The sequence below is a fragment of the Macrobrachium rosenbergii genome, chromosome 15, assembly GCF_040412425.1.
Source record: "Macrobrachium rosenbergii isolate ZJJX-2024 chromosome 15, ASM4041242v1, whole genome shotgun sequence".
Taxonomy (NCBI): Eukaryota; Metazoa; Arthropoda; class Malacostraca; order Decapoda; family Palaemonidae; genus Macrobrachium; species Macrobrachium rosenbergii.
In genome coordinates this window covers 7,585,427-7,607,926 of record NC_089755.1, presented here as the reverse complement: position 1 = coordinate 7,607,926, position 22,500 = coordinate 7,585,427, and the positions used below count along the sequence as shown (strand labels likewise).

The 22,500-nt window shown below is 35.0% G+C and overlaps 1 protein-coding gene across 1 annotated transcript in view; it reads right to left on the bottom strand.

The window, feature by feature from the left end:
* Nucleotides 1-13,540, bottom strand: part of LOC136846232 (mucin-2-like) — a 194,396-nt gene extending 180,856 nt beyond the window's left edge. Inside the window, exons 1-4 of the mRNA XM_067117034.1 lie at nt 13,401-13,540; nt 5,768-5,817; nt 4,350-5,415; nt 3,263-3,446 (exon numbers count right to left, since the gene is read on the bottom strand). Coding sequence (XP_066973135.1) covers nt 3,263-3,446; nt 4,350-5,415; nt 5,768-5,817; nt 13,401-13,540 — 1,440 coding nt within the window. The remainder of the gene's footprint in view (nt 1-3,262; nt 3,447-4,349; nt 5,416-5,767; nt 5,818-13,400) is intronic.
* Between the last annotated feature and the right edge of the window lie 8,960 nt (nt 13,541-22,500).

Genomic DNA, 22,500 nt, shown 5'->3' with positions numbered 1-22,500 from the left:
AGAATACACACACACACACATTTTGTGTACATACATACATACATACATACATACATACATACATACATATATATATATATATATATATATATATATATATATATATATATATATATATATTATATATATATATATATATATATATATATATATATATATATATATATATATATATATATATATATATATATTATATATATATAGTCATCATGTATCAATTATGATGAAATATAATTTTCTGATATAGACACTTTATCATATGATGAAAAATAATTTACTAATATAAACATTTTATCAGCATGATGAAAAATAATTTACTGATATAAACACTTTATCAGTATGATGAAAAATAATTCAGTCATGTAAACACTTTATCAGTATAATGAAAAATAATTTACTAATATTAACACTTTATCAGTATAATAAAAATTATTAAGTCATAGCATATATCAGTATGATGAAAAATAAATCAGTGATATAAACACTTTATCAGCATGATGAAAAATGATTAAGTCATATAAACGCAATCGGTATGATGAAAAATAATTTACTAATATAAACACTTTATCAGTATGGTGAAAATTAATTAAGCCATATAAACGCTATCAATTATGATGAAAAAATGAATTCCAGTGATAAACACTTTATCAGCATGAAAAATAATCCAGTGATATCAACGCTTTATCAGTATGATGAAAAATAATGTGGTGATATAAACGCCGATTAATAGTATGATGTTAAATAATTCGCTGATATAAACACTATCATAAAGGAGTTCGGCGTCAATTGAAGCAGGAAGAATAATAAAGAGAAAAAGTAGTCTTATCCATCCCCAAACACTGTATATGAAAATCTCACCGGTGGGGCTATAAGCATCTCCCTCATCTCCCCCTTTTGCACTTTCCTTCCCTACCTTCCTTCCCTTCCTGCCTCCTTCGCTACTGCGTACTTAACCAACTCATCTCCTATTTACGATCGATCCGTAGTTGATGTAGAGCCGAAATTCGAGCCTCAGTAACTACACCCAGGAACAGTCTTCAGGGCTTTGAGGAAGAAAGAGACCGGTCATTCTCTGAAGATGGAAGGCGGTTCTCAACTCTCAAGCAACAGGTGGGAAAATGGCTGAACTTCACATGGGAAGAATGAAAAGGGTTTTATTTATTGAGAATTGTCTTCTGCATTATGGAATTCACGAAGGTGGAACAGCACTTATGGCTAAATAAAGTGTAACAAGTAAAAAATGTGCGATAATTTATTCGGCGCAATTGAGTTTTCGGCGCAACCACTACAACGTATAATCAGAGGCCACCACTAATGAATCTAAATTTCTGGTCTCGGTATAATGCTGTATGGGCACTTATAAGAACTTAACCATGGCCCAGTTGTAGCCTGGCATATATATAGTTGCCAAGACACGATTATAACTATTTGGCAGCAAATAAGTAAAATCTACTTAGGCTAGAGGGCTGCAATTTGGTATGTTTGATGATTAGAGGGTGGATGATCAACATACCAATTTGCAGCCCTCTAGCCTCAGTAGTATTTAAGTCTGAGGGCGGACAGAAAAAGTGAAGCCAGAAAAAGTGCGGAGGGACAGACAAAGTTGGCACAAAAGTTTTCTTTTCAGAAAACTAAAAATGCATAAAAATAGTGTAGTAGAGAAGAGAGGTATCTCAAAAGTTCCATCAAGTTTGATGGGCGTCATCCAAGTTTCATCCACCGTTTCAAGGAAATCCTGTATTTTATTCTGAACAACTCTTTATAGATATGTACACTATGATTTACTTGTTAGAGGGTGGAGAACAACTTCAGTGGAGCAGGATGAGGATTACCTCATCAGGGCCTCCGTTTATAGTCTACGTTTCGAGAGAGGTGAAAAACATGTCTAGTGATTTCCTGGAAAATATAAATCATGGTGGGAAATATTTGGGAGAAATAATCGTATACGTCAGAGATATGTATCTATCAGTTTGAGATAAACTAAGATAATAATAATATGTAATAATAATAATAATAATAATAATAATAATAATAATAATAATAATAATAATAATAATAATAATAGTTCCAAAAGGATAGATTAATATCTGATTCAGGTGGAATTTCATTGCTCCATTTCTGCTAATAATAATAATAATAATAATAATAATAATAATAATAATAATAATAATAAAAAGAAATAGACCCTCTCTTAAACAGGTCTTATTGAAAAGATGGCTGTATTATGCGAATTTATATACAGGATCTTTCTGCTTTATATAATTTACTCTTCAGGCTCTGCTGTGTTGATCAGCCAGCATCTCTGATCGATTGATCGATCATGGAGAAACAAGGCGCTTGGGTCGGTATTTATGGTGGGGGATCTTGATCTGTGCTGAATTATGATTGGCTGCCCGAGGCAGGTCATCTCGGGCGGAGCCTTCTGTCCCATGTTGATGTTTAGGGCTTGTCTCGCTTGCGAGTGGCATAGTAGTGCTGGGGATGAATGGGAGAATTTCGATCCTCAGATGCAGAATTTTGATTCCCTTGTTTGCTATGGGGTCGCTCGGTGCAGGTCTCCTGGCAGCCGTGGGGAGGAGAGGTTTCCTGCTTAATGTTGAGGGTTGGTTTCTCCTTCCCAGTGTGCAATGCTCCTAAGAGGCACAGACGGCAGCGGTCCGTAGTTCGGTCAATTATTTTCATATTCGTGATTATATCTTTTCTTGCAATTCTCTGGTTATGGGCAGTCCTGGCATGGTTAAAGATGGCTCTCTCTTGGACGTGGCAGGAAATCCTCTTGGAGAAACGCATGGTGGTCATACCGATGTAAGAACCGAGGCATCCTTGGACAGGGCATGAGTACCGGTATACCACGTTGGTTTTCTTCAAGGGGTCCTGCTAAGGGGGGCTGGATTGTTACGCATCACCAGGCTGCTCGTCTTTTGCTATTGTAATAAATGATCAGATAAATATTCTTATTAGGATCAACAGGGCAGACATATTCGTCGATGATGCGTTTTTGAGGTACGTTCATCTTCTTTATGTTTATGATGAAATTGTCCTTTATAGGAAGAGCTCTGTGCGTTCAGGCATCGGGACGAGGTTCCTGCCGCTACATTTATCGATGTTCGCCTTGATAGACGAGGTCTGGGCTACGACGTTCCATTTCTTCGTGTTTGTCATTCCAGGAGGAGCACTGCGAGAGGGCCCTCCTGGCGTGAGGCGCTGATGGTGGAGCGCTTGTACCTCTCGGGGCACTCGCTCGCCCCGTTCATACACATGCCCAGGTTCGTCTGCTTCGTGTAGACCTTCGTAGAGAAAGAGGCCTCTCTCTGCTCCACAAGGACGTCAAGGAAGGGGAGGCAGCGGTTTTGGCCATGTTCCATGGTGAAACTGAGGAGCTATGGTCGTGGAAAGCACGACTCAGTTTCTCGATCTCCTCTTGCAATATGGCGCTGACGAAGGTCCTGTATAAGATAAATTCGCATAATACAGCCATGCTTTTCAACAATAATAATAATAATGTCATTCGATTTGGGCTTAGGATCTAATTTTTCCAACACTTATAATGAAATGAAATCCAGCTCTGTCTTACATAACAATAAATTATGCATTTATTGAAATATTAAAAGTAATATTTTTTTGCAAAATATGCGAAAACTAGAAAGAGTCTCATGTTGAATAAACTCAGCATATTTAGATGATCGCTTCTGTTGCCTGTTTATTGCAAATCTTTCTCTTCTCTTCTTCACGAACGATTTATAGAGCCTTCAGCTCATTTAACTGATGTTGTAATAAAAGGTCTTACTACAGCACAGAACATTCAACACGTTGCGAAATGAAATGATTTGCAAATGCCATTAAATAGTTTATTGACTAAAAGATAACGTGCATCTTGCGTTTTGTGACATCTGCCACTTTTGAAATGCTGACAAATGTCAATAATTCTAATTGTCTGTGGTACTCAATATACGTTTAACAGAGAGAGAGAGAGAGAGAGAGAGAGAGAGTTCTTTCTTGGCTATTCCACATTTTATGGTTTTATAACTAGCACTTAGATTTCCGTTTTGATAACTTCTAGGATCATATTAGGAAAACAGAGAGAGAGAGAGAGAGAGAGAGATAAGAGAGAGAGATAACGAGATCGTCTGTAGAAGATGAATAAATCTTCCTTTGTCAATTCAGCCATGATTTATTTCCCTTCATTTGTCCTTTTCTTCTTCTTCTTCTTCTTCTTCTTCTTCTTCTTCTTCTTCTTCTTCTTCTTCTTCTTCTTCTTCTTCTTCTTCTTCTTTATTAAAGGGAAGGAATATCCCGAAATTCTTTCGTGTTCTTCAACATCTATGGAAGGGAAGCCATAAGCTGAATACATCTTTTTGGAAAGAACCTCATAAAAGCTTAATGCTAAGTGACGTTGCTGTCCAGGGCTGGGGTGTAGTGAGGGTTCGACGTATGGTGTGTGGGGTAGAGGTGTGGATGTGGGGTTGGGAATGGTGTGGGGTTGGGAATGGTGTGGGGTTGGGTGGGCGTGTGGGTGGGGATGTGGGTCTTGGGTGGGGTGGGGGTGAGGTCTGAGTGTGGGAGGTGTTGTGTGGTTGGTGTTTGGGGTGGGGTGTGGGGTTGGGGTCGGGTGTGGGAGTAGATTGGGGTGTGTGGGATACGTAGGGTGGTATGTGGGTTGTGTGGGTTGGGGTGGTGTGTTAGGATAGGGAGTGGGGTGAAGTGTGGGGTTAAGTCTGGGGATGAGTGTGTGGTGGGGTTGTAGGGTGGGGTGTGGAGTGTGGGGTGTATGGTATGGATGGGGTGTGGGGTGTGGAGTATGGGGTGTATGGTGTGGATGGGGTGTAGGGTGGGGTATGGAGAGTGGGGTGTATGGTGTGGTTGGGGTGTGGGTATGGGGTGTATGGTGTGGATGGGGGGTGTAGGGTGGGAGTATGGAAAGTGGGGTGTATGGTGTGGTTGGGGGTGTGGGGTGGGGTGTGGAGTGTGGGGTGTATGGTGTGGATGGGGGTGTGAGGTGGGGTGTGGAGTGTAGGGTGTGGATGGGGGTGTGGGGTGGGGTGCGGAGTGTGGCGTGTATGGTGTGGGTGGGAGTTTGGGGTGGGGCAGGGTGTGGGAGTGGGTTGGAGTGTGTGGGGTATGTGGGGTGGGGTGCAGAGTGTGGCGTGTGGTGTGGGGTGGGTGGGGCGTGGGAGTGGGTTGGGTGTGGGGGCATGTGGGGTGGGTGCAGAGTGTGGCGTGTGCGGTGTGGGGTGGGTGGGGCGTGGGAGTGGGTTGGAGTGTGTAGGGTACATGGGGTGGGGTGGGTGGGGTATGTTGGGTGGTGTGTGGGTTGTGGGAATGTTGGGTGGGGTGGTGTGTAGGTTGTGGGAATGTTGGGTGGGGTGGTGTGTGGGGATAAGGAATGGGGTGAAGTGTGGGATGAGGTGAATATTTCTTTGGATATTACTGTCATTGTCTAGATGTCAAATAAACTCTCTCTCTCTCTCTCTCTCTCTCTCTCTCTCTCTCTCTCTCTCTCTCTCTCTCTCTCTCTCTCTCAGTCCGTTGAAAAAGCTCCAACTGGCCCATTGTATTCCTGAAGGCCCTTTGCTTCCATGTGCATTCCCATTCCATATGAAATCAACCTTTGGAAAACTTTGTTTTCGGATTTTCATCCAGCGCCACTTCCAGTACTTCTAATGGACTGGAAACCGTTGGCGTTGTTCTGTAGTTCTATCAGCTGACATTGTTACTCTTTTATTGTTGCTCTCTTTCCTGGAAATTGTATCCGCTTGGGTCTGGAAACTGGAAAGGTTTTGATGCGACCGTTCCCTCCCTCCCTCGTGCTTCTCTGAGCTGTTGGGTAAAAGGTTTCCTGTGATGGATGGTTTGAACAAATGATTTTGTTGAAGGAGATTTTCTTCATCAAATGATGAGGGATGCTCATTTATGTTCGTCTGATAATCATAATTTTTTATTATTACAATGCCATGTTGGGGCATTTTTAAAATTAATTAGGTATTGGTGTTAGGACCTCTTGGAGGTCTAGGTTATATTATACACCCACATTATATATATATATATATATATATATATATATATATATATATATATATATATATATATATATATATATATATATATATATATATATATATATATATATATATATATATATATATATATATATATATATATATATATATATATATATATATATATATTTGTATGTGCGTGTGTGTGTAAATATAGCTTTTACTTCAAGAGCTCCTAAGACCATTACCTACTCAATCATAAAATTGCCTCAACATGTCTTTATGATCATAAAAACTATGATTATCAGACGAACAAAAATGAGCATCCCTCATCATTTGGTGAAGAAAATCTCCTTCAGCAAAATCATTTGTTCAAACCATCCATCACAGGAAACCCTTTACCCAACAGCTCAAAGAAGCACGAGGGGAAGGAGGGAGGAGATCGCATCAAAACCTTTCCAGTTTCCAGACACAAGATACAGTTTCAGGGAAAAGAGCAACAATAAAAAGAGTAACAATGTCAGCTGATAGAACTGCAGAATAACTCCAACGGTTTCAGTCCATTAAAGTACTGGAAGTGGCGCTGGATGAAAAGCTCGTATCCGAAAACAAAGTTTTATAAATGTGGATTCCATACAGAATAGGAATGCATATGGAGGCAAAGGGTCTTCAGGGATACAATGGGCCAGTTCAAAGCTTTCAACGGATTGAGGAGAGAGTGTTTATTTGACATCTAGACAATGACAGTAATATCCATCTAGAAATACTCACCCTCCCAACCCCATTCACCCCCACACCACACCCCTACCCTACAACGCCACCCTTCCCCACTACACCCCTCCACATCATGCACCCCACCTTACACATCCTGCCCCCACCCCCCAATACCCCTATCCTCACCCCACCACCCCAACCCACCCCCACCACACCACCCCACACCCATCCACACTCCATCCCCCCACCACATCCGACACAACCCCACACCCCACCTCACCAAACCACCCCCTCACCTCTGCCCCAAAAACACTACATCACACCCCCATATTCCACCAACACCCCACCAAACCACCCCTCCTCACCTCACCCCCACCACACCACCACCCCGCATTCCAACCCACCACCCAAACAAACCCCCATCCTCACTCCACCCCAAACCCCACATTCCACCTCACCCATCCTCACAATAACCCACATCCCTCCTCTCTCTCTCTCCAACGTTTGAGATACTTCCTTCTCCACATTTTCTTTGTGTTTTTGTTTTGCCCAATTCAGAAGATAACTCTCCAACCTCACCCTCAAATATCATCCACCCCACATTCCACAATATGTGGACTTGCTAAAAAGAATCTGCTCTCATCTCCCTCTCTCTCTCTCTTCTCTCTCTCTCTCTCTCTCTCTCTCTCTCTCTCTTTGCTCTCTCTCTTTCAATGCAACGTTTGAGATAAAGCTAAAAGTATTCTCTATTGCACATTTTCTTTGTATTTTGTTTTGCCCTAATTCAGAAGATAACTCTCAATAAGTAAAACCCGTTGCATTCTCCCCTTACAAATATCATCCGTTTCCCCACCGTATTCTTACAGTAGGAGTTGAGAACATCCTTACATCTTCTGAGAATGGCCGCTTTCATCTCCCTCGTAAAACCACAAGAATCGTTCTTGAGCTTTGAATCTCTGCTCTATGTCAGCCACGGATCGAGAGTAAATGTGAGCATTTGCGCCACTGAAGTGCGTAGAAGGAAAGAAGGAATGAAAGAAAGAAGGAAGGAAGGAAGGAATAAAAGCGTAAAAGTATGGAGATGATGGAACTAGATAGATGCTTAATCAAGGAGCTGAGATTTTTTTTTACATATAGTGGGTTTTGGGATGGGTGATAAGACTGCCTCTTCTTCTTCTCCTTCTCCTATAAATATATGTACAGTATATGTATAAGTATTATTATATGTACGTATGTGTGTTGGTGAAGTCACAATATTGCCTTTGTAAACCAAATGACTACGAGCAATACTACAGAAACAGATTTGCCAAAGGACCAAAAAGGAACTTGACACAATACTATTTCAATCAAAGGAAGTGTCTGACAAATAAAAGGAATAGGTTCGAACCCGTATTACACAAGGGGAACATCGTTTTAACCAAAATAGTTTGGGGATTCCTTCCAAATATTGAGAGCCAGGATTCCCTACGAAGGACATCGGAAGGACTGAAAGGATTAGAGCCTCAAGGCAATTGAATATCCTACGGGAGGTTGAGGAGAGTCCTAAGTCTGAGGGATTGAATGGGAACCTCTCTCTCTCTCTCTCTCTCTCTCTCTCTCTCTCTCTCTCTCTCTCTCTCTCTCTCTCTCTCTCTCCTTTCCTTTAAAAGATATAACCGAGATATTGGCGTTCACACAAGTTATAAGAACCGAAAATCTCTTTACTCAGTATATAAAAGGAAGAACGTAGAACTTGTGGACAAAAAGCATATTTCCCTCTCTCTCTCTCTCTCTCTCTCTCTCTCTCTCTCTCTCTCTCTCTCTCTCTCTCTCTCTCTCTCTCTCTCTCTCTCTCTCTATATATATATATATATATATATATATATATATATATATATATATATATATATATATATATATATATATATATGAATGTGAGTGGGTGTTTGTGTATGTGTGTGTACATTCTGCAGTCCACAACAGCAGTTATAGAAATCACAAAAAGAAAAACGCTTATATAACCAAGCAAAAGAATTAGGTGGAATCATTTCAAGTATTTATGCTAGCAATCATATCATGTGATTTAAAAGAAAATAACTGATTAACATCAAGAAACTAGCTAACTATATGAACGTGGATAGTTTCTATACAATTGATTATCACCAACCAGTCACTCTGAAAGTGAAATTTGCTATGAATATCTACGACCAAAGAAACACGATCTTAGAAAGTTAAAAATGACTCAATCTGACGAAAGTAGAGAAATTCCAACGGAACCTCCCAATCAAACGAGGCGCATTTCAAAGGGCCATTTCCAAAGCTTCATATCCAATTTAATGGTAATTTCATTTGGTTATAACAGAGGCCGAGAAAGTATTTATGAGATCGTGTCATGAAAGATGACTGTGGGGAAGGGGGGTGAAGACACCAAGGGCCTCTGGACTCAAAGTTCTCCGTCGTGGCCTCAGGATTTATTAGGAAATAAAGGACCAAACTGGAAGGAAATTCCTCGTTTAAATCAGCATTTGAACATTGTAGCGATCTGGGGAAGGCAGCTACTGGATGATGTGACTTAACCAAAGCTCTCTCTCTCTCTCTCTCTCTCTCTCTCTCTCTCTCTCTCTCTCTCTCTCTCTCTCTCTCTCTCTCTCAGACATTCCAAACATGCTGACATATTTCCAAACATGCTGACATATTATCTGTGACGGACTATGTGAATGAAATGGGCTTAGTGTCCCACATTCCTCTTACGGTGGTGGAATCATTCCACTCTCTGGAATGCGATGGAATTATTCCACTCCTGGAATGGGATTCCACGGAAGCTCAGATCTGGGGGCTCACGTCAGTCCCAGCTAAATTGCATCTGCTTGTTTAGAACCAGACGACAAATGGGCTTCTTCGCTCAGAGAATGCTTGCGCTATGAGCAAGACTACGTTCGGTTTTATTTACTGAAGTACAGATTTGTTGACGTTTAACGAAAATGTCTCTCTCTCTCTCTCTCTCTCTCTCTCTCTCTCTCTCTCTCTCTCTCTCTCTCTCTCTCTCTCTCTCTAATTTGGTTGATATCTTAGTTTAGATTATTTAAATATAATTGTTTTATAAACAAACAAAATTATTATTATTATTATTATTATTATTATTATTATTATTATTATTATTATTATATTATTATTATTATTATTGCTGCACTGACATGTCCTTTGTAATGAAATATCATCAGAAGAAAATATACTTTTTTGTCTAAAAATAGTAATTATAAGCTGATGAAAGAATTTTGATAAAAAAAGAACATAATTACAAAATAATCAAAGAGAATTTTGAAGATATTCAGATCCACAAATAATCATCGATTCCCGTTCCCTCATTTATCACATTATGTCATTGACAAACGTCGATAACTAAAAGGCGTTTCAGATAACCAGACTGTATTTGTCAGGTGTCACCTACCTCATTGAATGATGTCAATAACACAATCACCGTCGGTACACAACACTTTGCTTCGCTCAATAAATGTTTGGACAACATTAGAAGTCATGTATGTGTTCTGTGATTGACCAGCGTTATTATTATTATTATTATTATTATTATATTATAATCGGAAGATGAGCCCTATTAATCGGAAGATGAGCCCTATTCAATGAAACAAGGGCCATTGATTTGAAATTCAAACTTCCAAAGAATATGGTGGTGTTCATCTGAAAGAAGTTGCAGAAGATAATAGGATATATAGAAAGGGCAAATTAGTCATTTGAAAAGAGAAAAGTAATAATTCAAAAATTAAAAACAAATATATAAATAAATGAACAAAATAGAAGGTGAATTGACTTCAGATTGCAATGCGTTGCATCTTTGCTTGAACTTTTCAGGCTCCAATTGCACGACATCCTCAGTAGGGAGACCGTTCCACAGTCCAGCGGTGTGAAGAATAAAGGACCTCTGGAACTTTTGAGAAGGTTCACAGCAAGGACCATTTAATGCATATTGGTGCTTCTGCTGTTCAGCGAATCTGGTCGCTCTCGGCAGATAAAGGGGATGAGGGATCGATTGAGAATGTGAAAGTTTCCTGTTAAATACAACTTGTGAAAAATTGTAGTACTTCTTTTCGTATGTAACTGATTTTATGAAACTGGTCCTGTCAAGCCAATCACTGGTGCACTTTCGGCCATTCAGCACTTAAGACAGTGACAAGAGGGAGTTGGAGTGGTTGGACAGCAAGATAAAGGTATCCACAAAATGAAGGAGATGAAGTACAAGGATCTAAAGAAGGAACTGTGAAAAACCCCACAGTTGCTCTAAGAAGTTACAGTTAGAGAGGTTGGACAGTAAGGCTGAAGAAAGGGTGTGGGAATGCAACCTTACTATACAAATATTTATATATGAAAACCAAATATATTGCTATATATATATATATTATAGATATATATATATATATATATATATATATATATATATATATATATATATATATATATATATATATATATATATATATATATATATGTATATATATATATATATATATATATATATATATATATATATATATATATATATATATATATATATATATATATATATATATATATATATATATATATATATATATATATATATATATATATATATATATATATATATATATATATATAATATATATATATATTCTGAGGATGGTTGGAAGAATGAAACTGGATTTATTTGTCAACTGCCTTAGGGGCCAAACCCTAGCGCTCAGAATATAAGCGAATAAATGTAATTAATAAACTGACTTACCTTCATATCACATCTAAGTAAACACAGAAGTGGAAGTCACTTTTTTAAAAACCCAACAATAACTTTAACCTGAATTTATTTACAAGCGGAGCAATCAGGAAATTAATATGAAAGGACTGACTGAGCAAACAAGCAAGCACATACAGTGTGCAATAACATTTAGTCAGTGTGTAGCAAATAACTGAACCTGAAAGGGCTACAGCCCGAAATAATTTGATGAATTTCTGCTGTTGAAACTGGTTGAGTGATTTTGGGTAGTTCACAAACTGTTTGCAAAGGGGAACTGTGTCCAGCACCCTGGACTGCTTAACCAAAAGACTCTTGCACATAGCAGGATGGCAGTTAAACGTCTAAGGCTATTTTGGTACACAAGGGCAGGGGCAGACCAGTCAAAGAGCCAGATAACAGGATTCTGGAAGAGAATTCCAGGTTAGCATTCAAATCAAATGACTTTCTCTCACATGAAATTACTTATGCACAATGGAGGAATTGATCAATTAGATATGATTAGCACATGGTAACACTTTGGTGGGAATGCTCTAATTATTATCACTGAACTAATTTAATTTGAGCTTGGGACAAGTCGTGAGGTCAAATGTGCGAGCTAGGCTGCTGGAAGCAAAGGGGCTTTGTTTTAGGAGAATGAAAAGTTGGAAATACTGAAAATGGAGAGAAATTCGTGAGAAGAAAAAGAATCTGGCGTTAATTGCGACTTTAAGACGTACCTTATTGCATCTGCGCATGGAGCTCACTAGCAAAAGACAAATTTTGACTGCAGAAATCTTGAAATCCTGCCAGTGTAAAGGGAAGGGAGACCGCACCAACTGGGTGTTTTTGTGGTCCCTGAAGGAGTGACCAGTGAGGTCACGATCCCATCTCATTCAATTTCTAGGGTTGGGCACAAGGACATTGGTCGATCTGGAAGAGGCAATCAGCCAGCACAAAGTTCGAAAAGGAATAGGTCTTATAGCTAAGTCTCTTAAGAGTCAGCATAGCAGCCCAATTACGGCCCTGACTGGTCTTTCTGTCCCTAACAGCTTTCTACCCCCCCAAAAAATATTAGGATGCTGGGGCTAAGAGTTCGGTATGGTCCCCCCAAATCAGGCAATATGGGGGTAGGCCTACATAAGTTCACCCCCCTTAGTGGAGTCTCCTCCAGCCGCCATTAAATTTGATTTCTAGCTAACGGACGGAAGGGGTTAATTTATAAATACGTATATATATATATATATATATATATATATATATATATATATATATATATATATATATATATATATATATATATATATATATATATATATATAAGAAAATTTGCAATGCATTTCCCACTGAATTTCCTGAACTAAGAGATAAATTTTATCAGCGAATCTGGTGAGCAAAGACGGAGAGAGAGAGAGAGAGAGAAAGAGAGAGAGAGAGAGAGAAACAAGGCGCTGCTATCATGTCTAGTCTTTCCCCAATTTAATCAACGACGAAAGAGAAAAACAATTCAGAGAGCAATAAAGAACTTCGGGTGTGTCTCCTGTTGCAGCCTCCAGTTCCTCTCCCGTTTCCTCCCTCGAGGGGATTTGTAGTGCTACATCAGCACTCAGGATGACAGAAAGGAGCTGTTGCCCCGAGAAATGTTCGAAGCTTATCAGGCTCTTCTTCTCCACCTCTGCAGAGAGGGAAAAATATTTAGCCTCTTGTAAGGGTTGTATATATTTTCTTTTAGATGGAGTCGCCTCTTTGTGTTGGTTTAAAGAAAATACGTTTTCCTTTGTTTAAGAAGAAAATGTTTTATCCCACATATTTAATGGCCACTCATACTTTATCAGTATGATGAAGTATAATTCGGTGATGTAAACACTTTATCAGTATGATGGAAAATAATTCAGTCATGTAAACACTTTATCAGTATGATAAAAAATAATTCAGAGACATCAGCGGTTTACCAGAAACAAGGAATGTTTCTGGCATATGTAGAGCAAGAAGAAGAAGAAGAAGAAGAAGAAGAAGAAGAAGAAGAAGAAGAAGAAGAAGAAGGAGGAGGAGGAGGAGGAGGAGGAGGAGAAGAGGCAGTCTTATCAACCATCCCCAAATCCACTATATATAAAAAATCTCACCGCTGAGACTGATAAGTATTTCTTTCGTTCCATCATCTCCCCACTTTTACGCTTTTATTCCTTCCTTCCTTCCTTCTTTGCGCCCATTTTATGCTCGATCAGCGGCTGATGTAGAGCAGAGATTCTAACCTAAGTATCTGTTTCACCCCAAAACGATTTTTGTGGTTTTGGAGGAGATGAAAGCGGTTATTCTCAGAAGATGGAAGGCGGTTCTTCAACCCGTAAGTATCCGGTGGGAAATGGATGACCTTTACAAGGCCAGTCAACATTTTATAATTATTGAGTTATTTTCTGTATATCCAAAACACAATACATAGATTTCCTTTTTTTGATAACTTGTGTCACAATATCTCGATTATCAGAGAGAGAGAGAGAGAGAGAGAGAGAGAGAGAGAGTTATTTTTATATCCCAGACATAGATTTCCGTTTTTATAACTTATGGAAACACAATATCTCGATTATATCAACAAGACGCTGCAAGACGCTGCTGTCTAGTCTAGTCTGCCCCAATTTACTCAATAGCAAAATAAAAAAAAAAATTCAGAGGAGCAATAAAGAACTTCGGGTCTGTCTCCTGTTGCAGCCTCCAGTTCCTCTCCCGTTTCCTCCCTCGAGAGGATTTGTAATACAACATCAGCACTCACAGGACAGAAAGGAGCTGCTACACCGAGTGAAGAGAAAGGTGTGGGGTGTGAGGTGGGATGTGTGGTGTGGGGAGGGGAGTGAGGTGGGGTGTGGGGAGGGGGTGGAGGTGAGGTGTGGGGTGGGGATGGGATGGGATGGGGTGGTGTGGTGGGGGATGGGATGGGGTTGTAGGGTTGAGGTGTAGGTGTGGGGGATGGGAGGGGTTAGTAGGGTTGAGGTGTGGGGATGATGGGGTTGTGGGTGTGGGGTGTTGGGTGTGGTGGGGTTGGGGATGGTATGGGGTTGTGGGGTGGGGGTGGGATGGGGTTGTGGAGTGAGGTGTGGGTTTGGGGTAGGGGGTGAGGTGGGGTGTGAGGTGGGTGTGGGATGGGGATGGGATGGGGTGTGGGTAAGGTGTGGGGTGCAGGATGTAGGGTGGGTTGCATGTTGTGGGGTGTGTGTGGGGATGATTTTAAATGGATGTGCACCTAAAATTCAACACTTTTGATGAAAGATTAAAGAATTGATAATGAATTTAGATAACATTCTCTGGTCTATTTAAAATCTTTAAACTAAATTAAAAAAAATATTAGCCTTCTCATTTTCAACATAATTTGTCTGATGAAAAATGACATGAAACAATAATTTGATACTTCTTTAAATATTCCCGTCATTGTTATATATATATATATTATCTTTCTCTCTTCTCTCTATATATATTAAAGTCTGATCAATATATTCTCATTCCGTATGAACTATTTATAAAACTTTGTTACGCTTTTTCATAATCACTTTAGCACATCTACCGGACTGGAAATATTGGCGTTATTCTATAATTCTATATACATTGTTACCCTTTCATTGTCATATCTTTATATATATATATATATCTAAACTGGATGTATATTGATGGATATATGTTTCTTTTCAGCCGTTGGGTAAATGGTTTCCAGCGATGGAGGGGTTTATAAATTATATATTGGAAGATTTATCTATATATATATGTTTATTTTGTTTGTCTGATAATATAATTAATGATGATCATAAAGCCATGTTGAGACATTTTCATGACTGATTATAAATGGTCTAGAACCTCTTGGAGGAAAACTATATAAGTCTGGACTCTATATTATCCCGTTTATTGATGCCTAATAGGATATATATATATATATATATATATATATATATATATATGGATATATATATATATATATATATATATATATATATATATATATATATATATATATATATATATATATATATATATATATATATATATATATATATATATATATATATATATATATATATATATATATATATATATATATATATATATGTATGTGTGTGTGTGTGTGTGTGTGTGTGTTTGTGTGTGTGTGTGTTTGGAAATGAATATATTCAAATAAAGACAAAACTTCATACTGGTATGAAGGAATTAGGAATGCGAGGTTTTTGAAATTATATAACATTTTCCCGTCTTGATATTTAAAATTATCGTAAAGTAAAATTGAAAAAGTACTAAATGTTAAGGCAAAAGCCCTGACCTTCTCCCCTGCCTTTCAACATAAATTTTGATGAAAATGATAATTTTTTTAATGACATGAAACATTAACTGGATACTTCCCTAAATATTACTGTCATTGTTAATATACACGAACCCTTTGAGGTTTCTCTCTCTCTCTCTCTCTCTCTCTCTCTCTCTCCTTCTCTCTCTTCTCTCTCTCTCTGCCTCTCTCTCAACCGGTTAAAGCTCTGATCATCGCATTCTCATTCTCAGTATGAACTCCACCTTTGTAAAACTTTGTTATTGGCCGACTTTTTCATTTCCAGCGTCACCTCCAGGATCTACTGGACTGGAAAACGTTGGCGTTATTCGTGTAAACGAAATCAGCGGACATTGTTACTCTTTCATTGTTAGTCTTTCCGACATGAAACTATGCCGCTCAGTGAGGTCTGGAAACTGGACAGGTATGGATGCAATTACTCCACTGTGCTTCTTTGAGCCGTTGGGTAAATGATTTCGGACGCTCAGTGAGGATTTGAAAAAAAAAAAAAAAAAAAAAAAAAATTCCAGTTCTGGAGGATTTGAACAAATTATTCAGTTGGAAAATAAATTCTCTTTATAATTAAGAGGATCCCTCGAATGTTTACTTTTGTTTGTCTGATAATCTTTGGGTAATTAAATATCATCAATAAAGCCATGTTGAGACATTTTCATGATTGATTAGGAAATGGTCTCAGAACCTCTTGGAGGAAACTAAAGGTCTGGACTCTAAATTATCCCGTTTTATTGCTGCTAATAGGAAATAACATGAATATCTTTATATATATGCAATAGAGTTGTGTGGACATTTTTGTTTATATATATATATATATATATATATATATATATATATATATATATATATATATATATATATATATATATATATATAATATATAATATAACATAATATAATATGTGTGTGTGCGTGCAACTGAGTCACGAAAATTTGGAACGTGATGAATATACAAATAAAGACAAAATCCACAAAGGAAAGAGAAACAAAGAAGTGCTGCGAGGCTTTTGATCGTTTGTATTTTGCTTTTCCCGTCTTGATATTTCAATATAATGTAAAGTAAAATTGAAAGAAGTACTACTGTAAATGTTTTTTGCAAAAGTCCCCTTGACCTTCTCCCTTGCCTTGCCCTCCAATAATGACAACCAGGTGTCCAAATGAAGAGATAATTTTTGACCATACCCAGTCAAACAATCCTATGACCTGAGACGTGTAATCCCCGGATAAATGTATTTTGAAATCAGAAAACCCATTGCTATTAAAGCGCTCCCTGTGTGGTTTCACATAATTGACCTGGGATCATAATTCTTCCAATCTTCCTACGAGGTTTTGACTACCTTCCCCTTCCATTCCTTTAAAAAAAAAAAAAGCCGAAATGCCATTATATCCGGGTTACTGACTTTACCTGAACCCACCACCTTTAAGACCTCCCACATCTTCGGTTTCAGGACTTCTAAATCCAGCTTGTCCTCTACCTTCCTCGAACTTTTATCGGCCGATTTTCAACGACCTCTTCCAGATACCTGCCACTTTCGTTTGGCTCCCAAGACTAGGACAATAGATGACCCTATTAAGAGGAAACTGTTAAAACACGTCCACCGTCGGCGCCGTTTGCAATATAAATGTGAGCTCCGATGGACCCTCTGGGAGCTAGTGTATCTTACGATGCCTACCTGTCGAGAAATCTGTCTGAAGAGGGCCTCCGATCGAGTCCCCACTAGACCTCCCTCTGATGCTGTCACTCTAAAGGTGGTCCTTTGTCACTGCCTTACTCTCTGAGTGCTGCTGCCTCTGTAGACCACCAGCGTCCTTCTGCTTCATCTAATCCCTCTGTGGTGGGGAAATGTATGCAACACAGCTTTCACTGATGCCCTGCTATGGGAACCTGGTTCTGATCTCCTTCAAGTCTTGTCCACGGACCAAGGTAATGTGATTGGAAGTTGTTTTTTCAGCCTCAAAATTTTGTCTTTGCCTGAATTCTTCCTCCTGTTTTCCTATTCCCATATCCGTACCCCTTTGTGTTCTCCCTCAGAGATTCATGTGTATAATGGTCTCGTCTTTCTGAGACCAATACTGGTTCAAAACAAAATGTTTGCTCTTGACTGACGAAGTGGCAACATACAGTGAATTAGAACAAAACCTTGGTATTTGCTCATGTATTAATTTATTGTCACTCAAATTCCTACATTAGTATTACAGTATCAGTGCTCTTGCAGAAATGACCGATTAAATACAGTACAAATAACTGTTGTAAAGCTCATGTAATTCATCTTCAATAATCAATAAACAATTCTGCCAGCATAACTACATAAATAATAAACTAGCAGCATAAAATAAAAAAAAACAGTCACCATAATAAATAATTACATGCACCAAAATAAATATTCTAGCATAGAACCTAAATCCAGCATAATAAACACAAGAAGAGCATTAAAATAAATACCAGGCAGAGTTATAATGCTTGCACTTGTGTGGCACACTTGCTTAGTGATCACGATCTTAGTCCAGTAATTTAACCACTGCCAAGGAACTCCATTGATAGCTCCTGTAAATATTTTCTCTTCTGATCTTTTAGTGAATTATACTTCTAAGTGGGCAATTCAATTTTGCCTCAACCCCTTAGTCTAAAGGTATTTTGAGTATAGTCACTATTACCCTTTCTGTTCATGGGAGCTTAACGCCCTTTTAGTCAGTTGCCATCACCTAGGTCATAATTAGAGCCATCCCTTGCTGCCAAAGCTGTGCAGAATTGCTGATAATATTCTAACCATAATATATATTGATATATCAAAATGCTGTCATATATATATAAGATATATACCTATATATAAGATTTATATATTTATATATATATATATATATATATATAAATATAAAACGATTTACACACATATATGATATGTATGTTTGATTTATATATATAAATATACTATGTTAATTTTACATTTGCTTTGCCCTATATATATATGCTGTATATATATATATATAATATCATACTATTCCACAAATAAATATATATATATATATATAAGATATATATTATATATATATACCTGTTGTAATAAATTTGTCCTCACAATATATATATATATATATTTGATATATCATATATATATATAATACTATATAATTTTACATTCACTTATTATATAACCCTATATATACATAATTATTGATATTTTGATATATATATATATATATGTTCATATATTCCAATAAATAGTGTATATATATATCCTTCATAATTATAACAACCCTATCTTATATATATATATATATATATATATATAAATATATATATATATTTATATATATATATATATATATATATATATATATATATATATATATATATATATATATATATAAGCCCATATGTATATATTGTATTGCTATATATTCATATATATATTATATAGACCCTATATATATATATATATATATATATATATATATTATAATGGTATATATATATTGATATAGTATAACTATATATCCCCTATATGTTCATAAATATATATATAACTAATATATATTATATATATATATCTATATATAATTATATATCCCTATATATATAAATATATATATATATATATATATATATATATATATATATATATATATATATATATATATATATATATATATATATATATATATATATATATATATAAACCACACCATACGTATATATGGATATATATATATATAAATTTTTATAATATATATATATATATATATTTATATATATATATATATATAATAAATATATATTATTTATATATATATGTATATATATGATATATATATATTTCTTATAAATATATATATTCCTATATATATATTATAAAACATTATATATATATATATATATATATATTTATATATATATATATATATATATATATATATATTATATATATATATATATATATATATATTATATATATATATATATATATTTATATTTATATATAAATATATATATATATTCCATTCTTTCTTATAAATGGATATATATATATATATATATATATATATTTATAGTGTATATATATATATATATATAAGATATTTATTATATATATATATTTCTATATATATTAAGATATATATATATATATATATTTACATATATATATATTATATATATATATATATATATATATATAATATATATACATATATATTTACATATTATATATATATATATATGTATATATATGTATATATATATATTATATATATATATATATATATATATATATATATATATATATATTACATATCCTATATTTATATATATAAATATATATATATATATATTTATATATATATTATATATATACCATATAAATAATAAATAATATATATATATATATATATAAATATATATATATATGTTTATATTTTACATATATATATATATATATATATATATATATTATATAAAATATATATATATATACATATATATATATATATATATATAACTATATATATATATATATTTGTATATATATATATCATATACATATTTATATATTTATTTATATAATATATATATATATATATATATATATATATATATAATATATAAATTTAGAGGATTTATATATATTTTATATAATATTCCGCGATATAAGGGCCTATATATATTTCATATATATATATATATATCATAATATATATATTTACATTCATATTTATATTATATATATATATATATATATATCGTATTTTTATATATATATAGATATATATATATGATATTTTATAATGATATTCCCTACATATATTTTGATATAATAGTTCTTATATAATATATCTTAGTATATATAATATAAATATCTGGGAATTTTTAATAATATTTATATTAATCTATATATCCATATATATATATTTGTAATTTACATTCCTATAAATATATATATATATATATATATATATACCAGTATATTTATGCATATATATATATCGTCTTCTATATATATTATATCTCTATATGCTCTCTCTCTATCTATATCTCTATCTCTATATATTATATAAACAAATAAATATATATATATATATATAAATATCTATATCTATATATCTCTATATATATATCTCTCTATCTCTATATATCTCTCTATATATATATTCCCATAACATTATAAAATTACACAATTGTTCTGTCTTTAGTACAATTACCTCAAGGGACCTCAAACAAACTGGATGGTATATAATGGAATTTTTATTCAAAAATTACAAGGTTTCTTGGACAAAAATTCCACACTCATCCCTTGGCACTGTCTGAATAAATGATTTCCGGATGATTGCTGTGGAAATCTGTTTGTCCAATGAAACATGAAGTACATCCATTTGAATAAAAAATCAATTAGAGACCATCCAGTTATGAATTAATTTTTCGGCTCGAAATTTATTACCATAACAATATATATATATATAATATATATATATATATATATATATATTTCTCTTTCATCATGGAACTAATCCAAATGTCAGGCAATATCAAATTCAAAACTCAGGAATATATCTAGTAATAGAAAATTTTTTTTACCGAAGAGAAATTTTTTATAAGTGATAAATTTATCATGGAATAACAGAGTGAAAGTGGGCATCAATCCCTCGACACATACTTGTCGCCGGTCTACCCACTGAGCTATCAAGAGAGGTATAAATTAATGCCGAGTCTGCTGCACTTGTTTCCCTGTCGAGAGCAGGGAAATTATACTTAGCTTCAGCATTAACGCACCTCCATCATGATAGTTCATTGGTATGTTTGGAACACGCAGCTCTCATTATGAAATTTTTTATCACACCGTGATTTATATGCAATTATGAAGCTACATATGTCGCTTAATATCAAATTCACGCTACCTCAGGAATATTCCCGATGGGGAGTTATTACCGAAGGGAAATTTTTTATGAGTGATAAATGGATTGGTACTGCTGGGTTTCGATCCCTCAACACAGATACTTGTTTACCCGTCGGGTAAAAATAAAAACACAACCAACCTAAAGAACTGAAACAGTAAGGAACAAAATACATATAAACCACCACAATATATTATATATATATATATATATATATATATATACTATATATATATATTTACAAATATATATACATATATACATGAACACATACATACATACATGGAACTAACGACAAGAAGAAACTATAGCATTCTTACATTTTTAGAAAATTGTGACAATCTCTCTTAATTAAACTATGAGCAATAAATTGATTGTGTACTTACTCTTTGAAGACTTCCGAGTGAATATAGGGCCAATGTTTTCGGGTTTCAAAGAAAGATAACTTCGTAAAAACTAATAATAATAATAATAATAATAATAATAATAATAATAATAATAATAATAATAATAATAATAATAATAATAATAATAATAATAATTGATAAGTAACAAGATTAATAAAAAATCATAATAAATAATAAGGATATTGGTATGATATGCCAGTGGAATATACCAGTGAAATTGAACCCATATTCCTAGGAACACTAGGCACGATCCCAGGATCCCTGAAAAGGAATCTGGAAAACTAGATGCCGAAGTAGCTCCAGGACTCATGCAGAAAAGCGTGCTACTAGAAACAGCGCACATAGTGAGAAAAGTGATGGACTCCTAAGGAGGCAGGAGGCAACCCGGAACCCCACACTAAAAAATCACCCAGTCGAATAGGATGACGGATAGACAAAAAATAATAA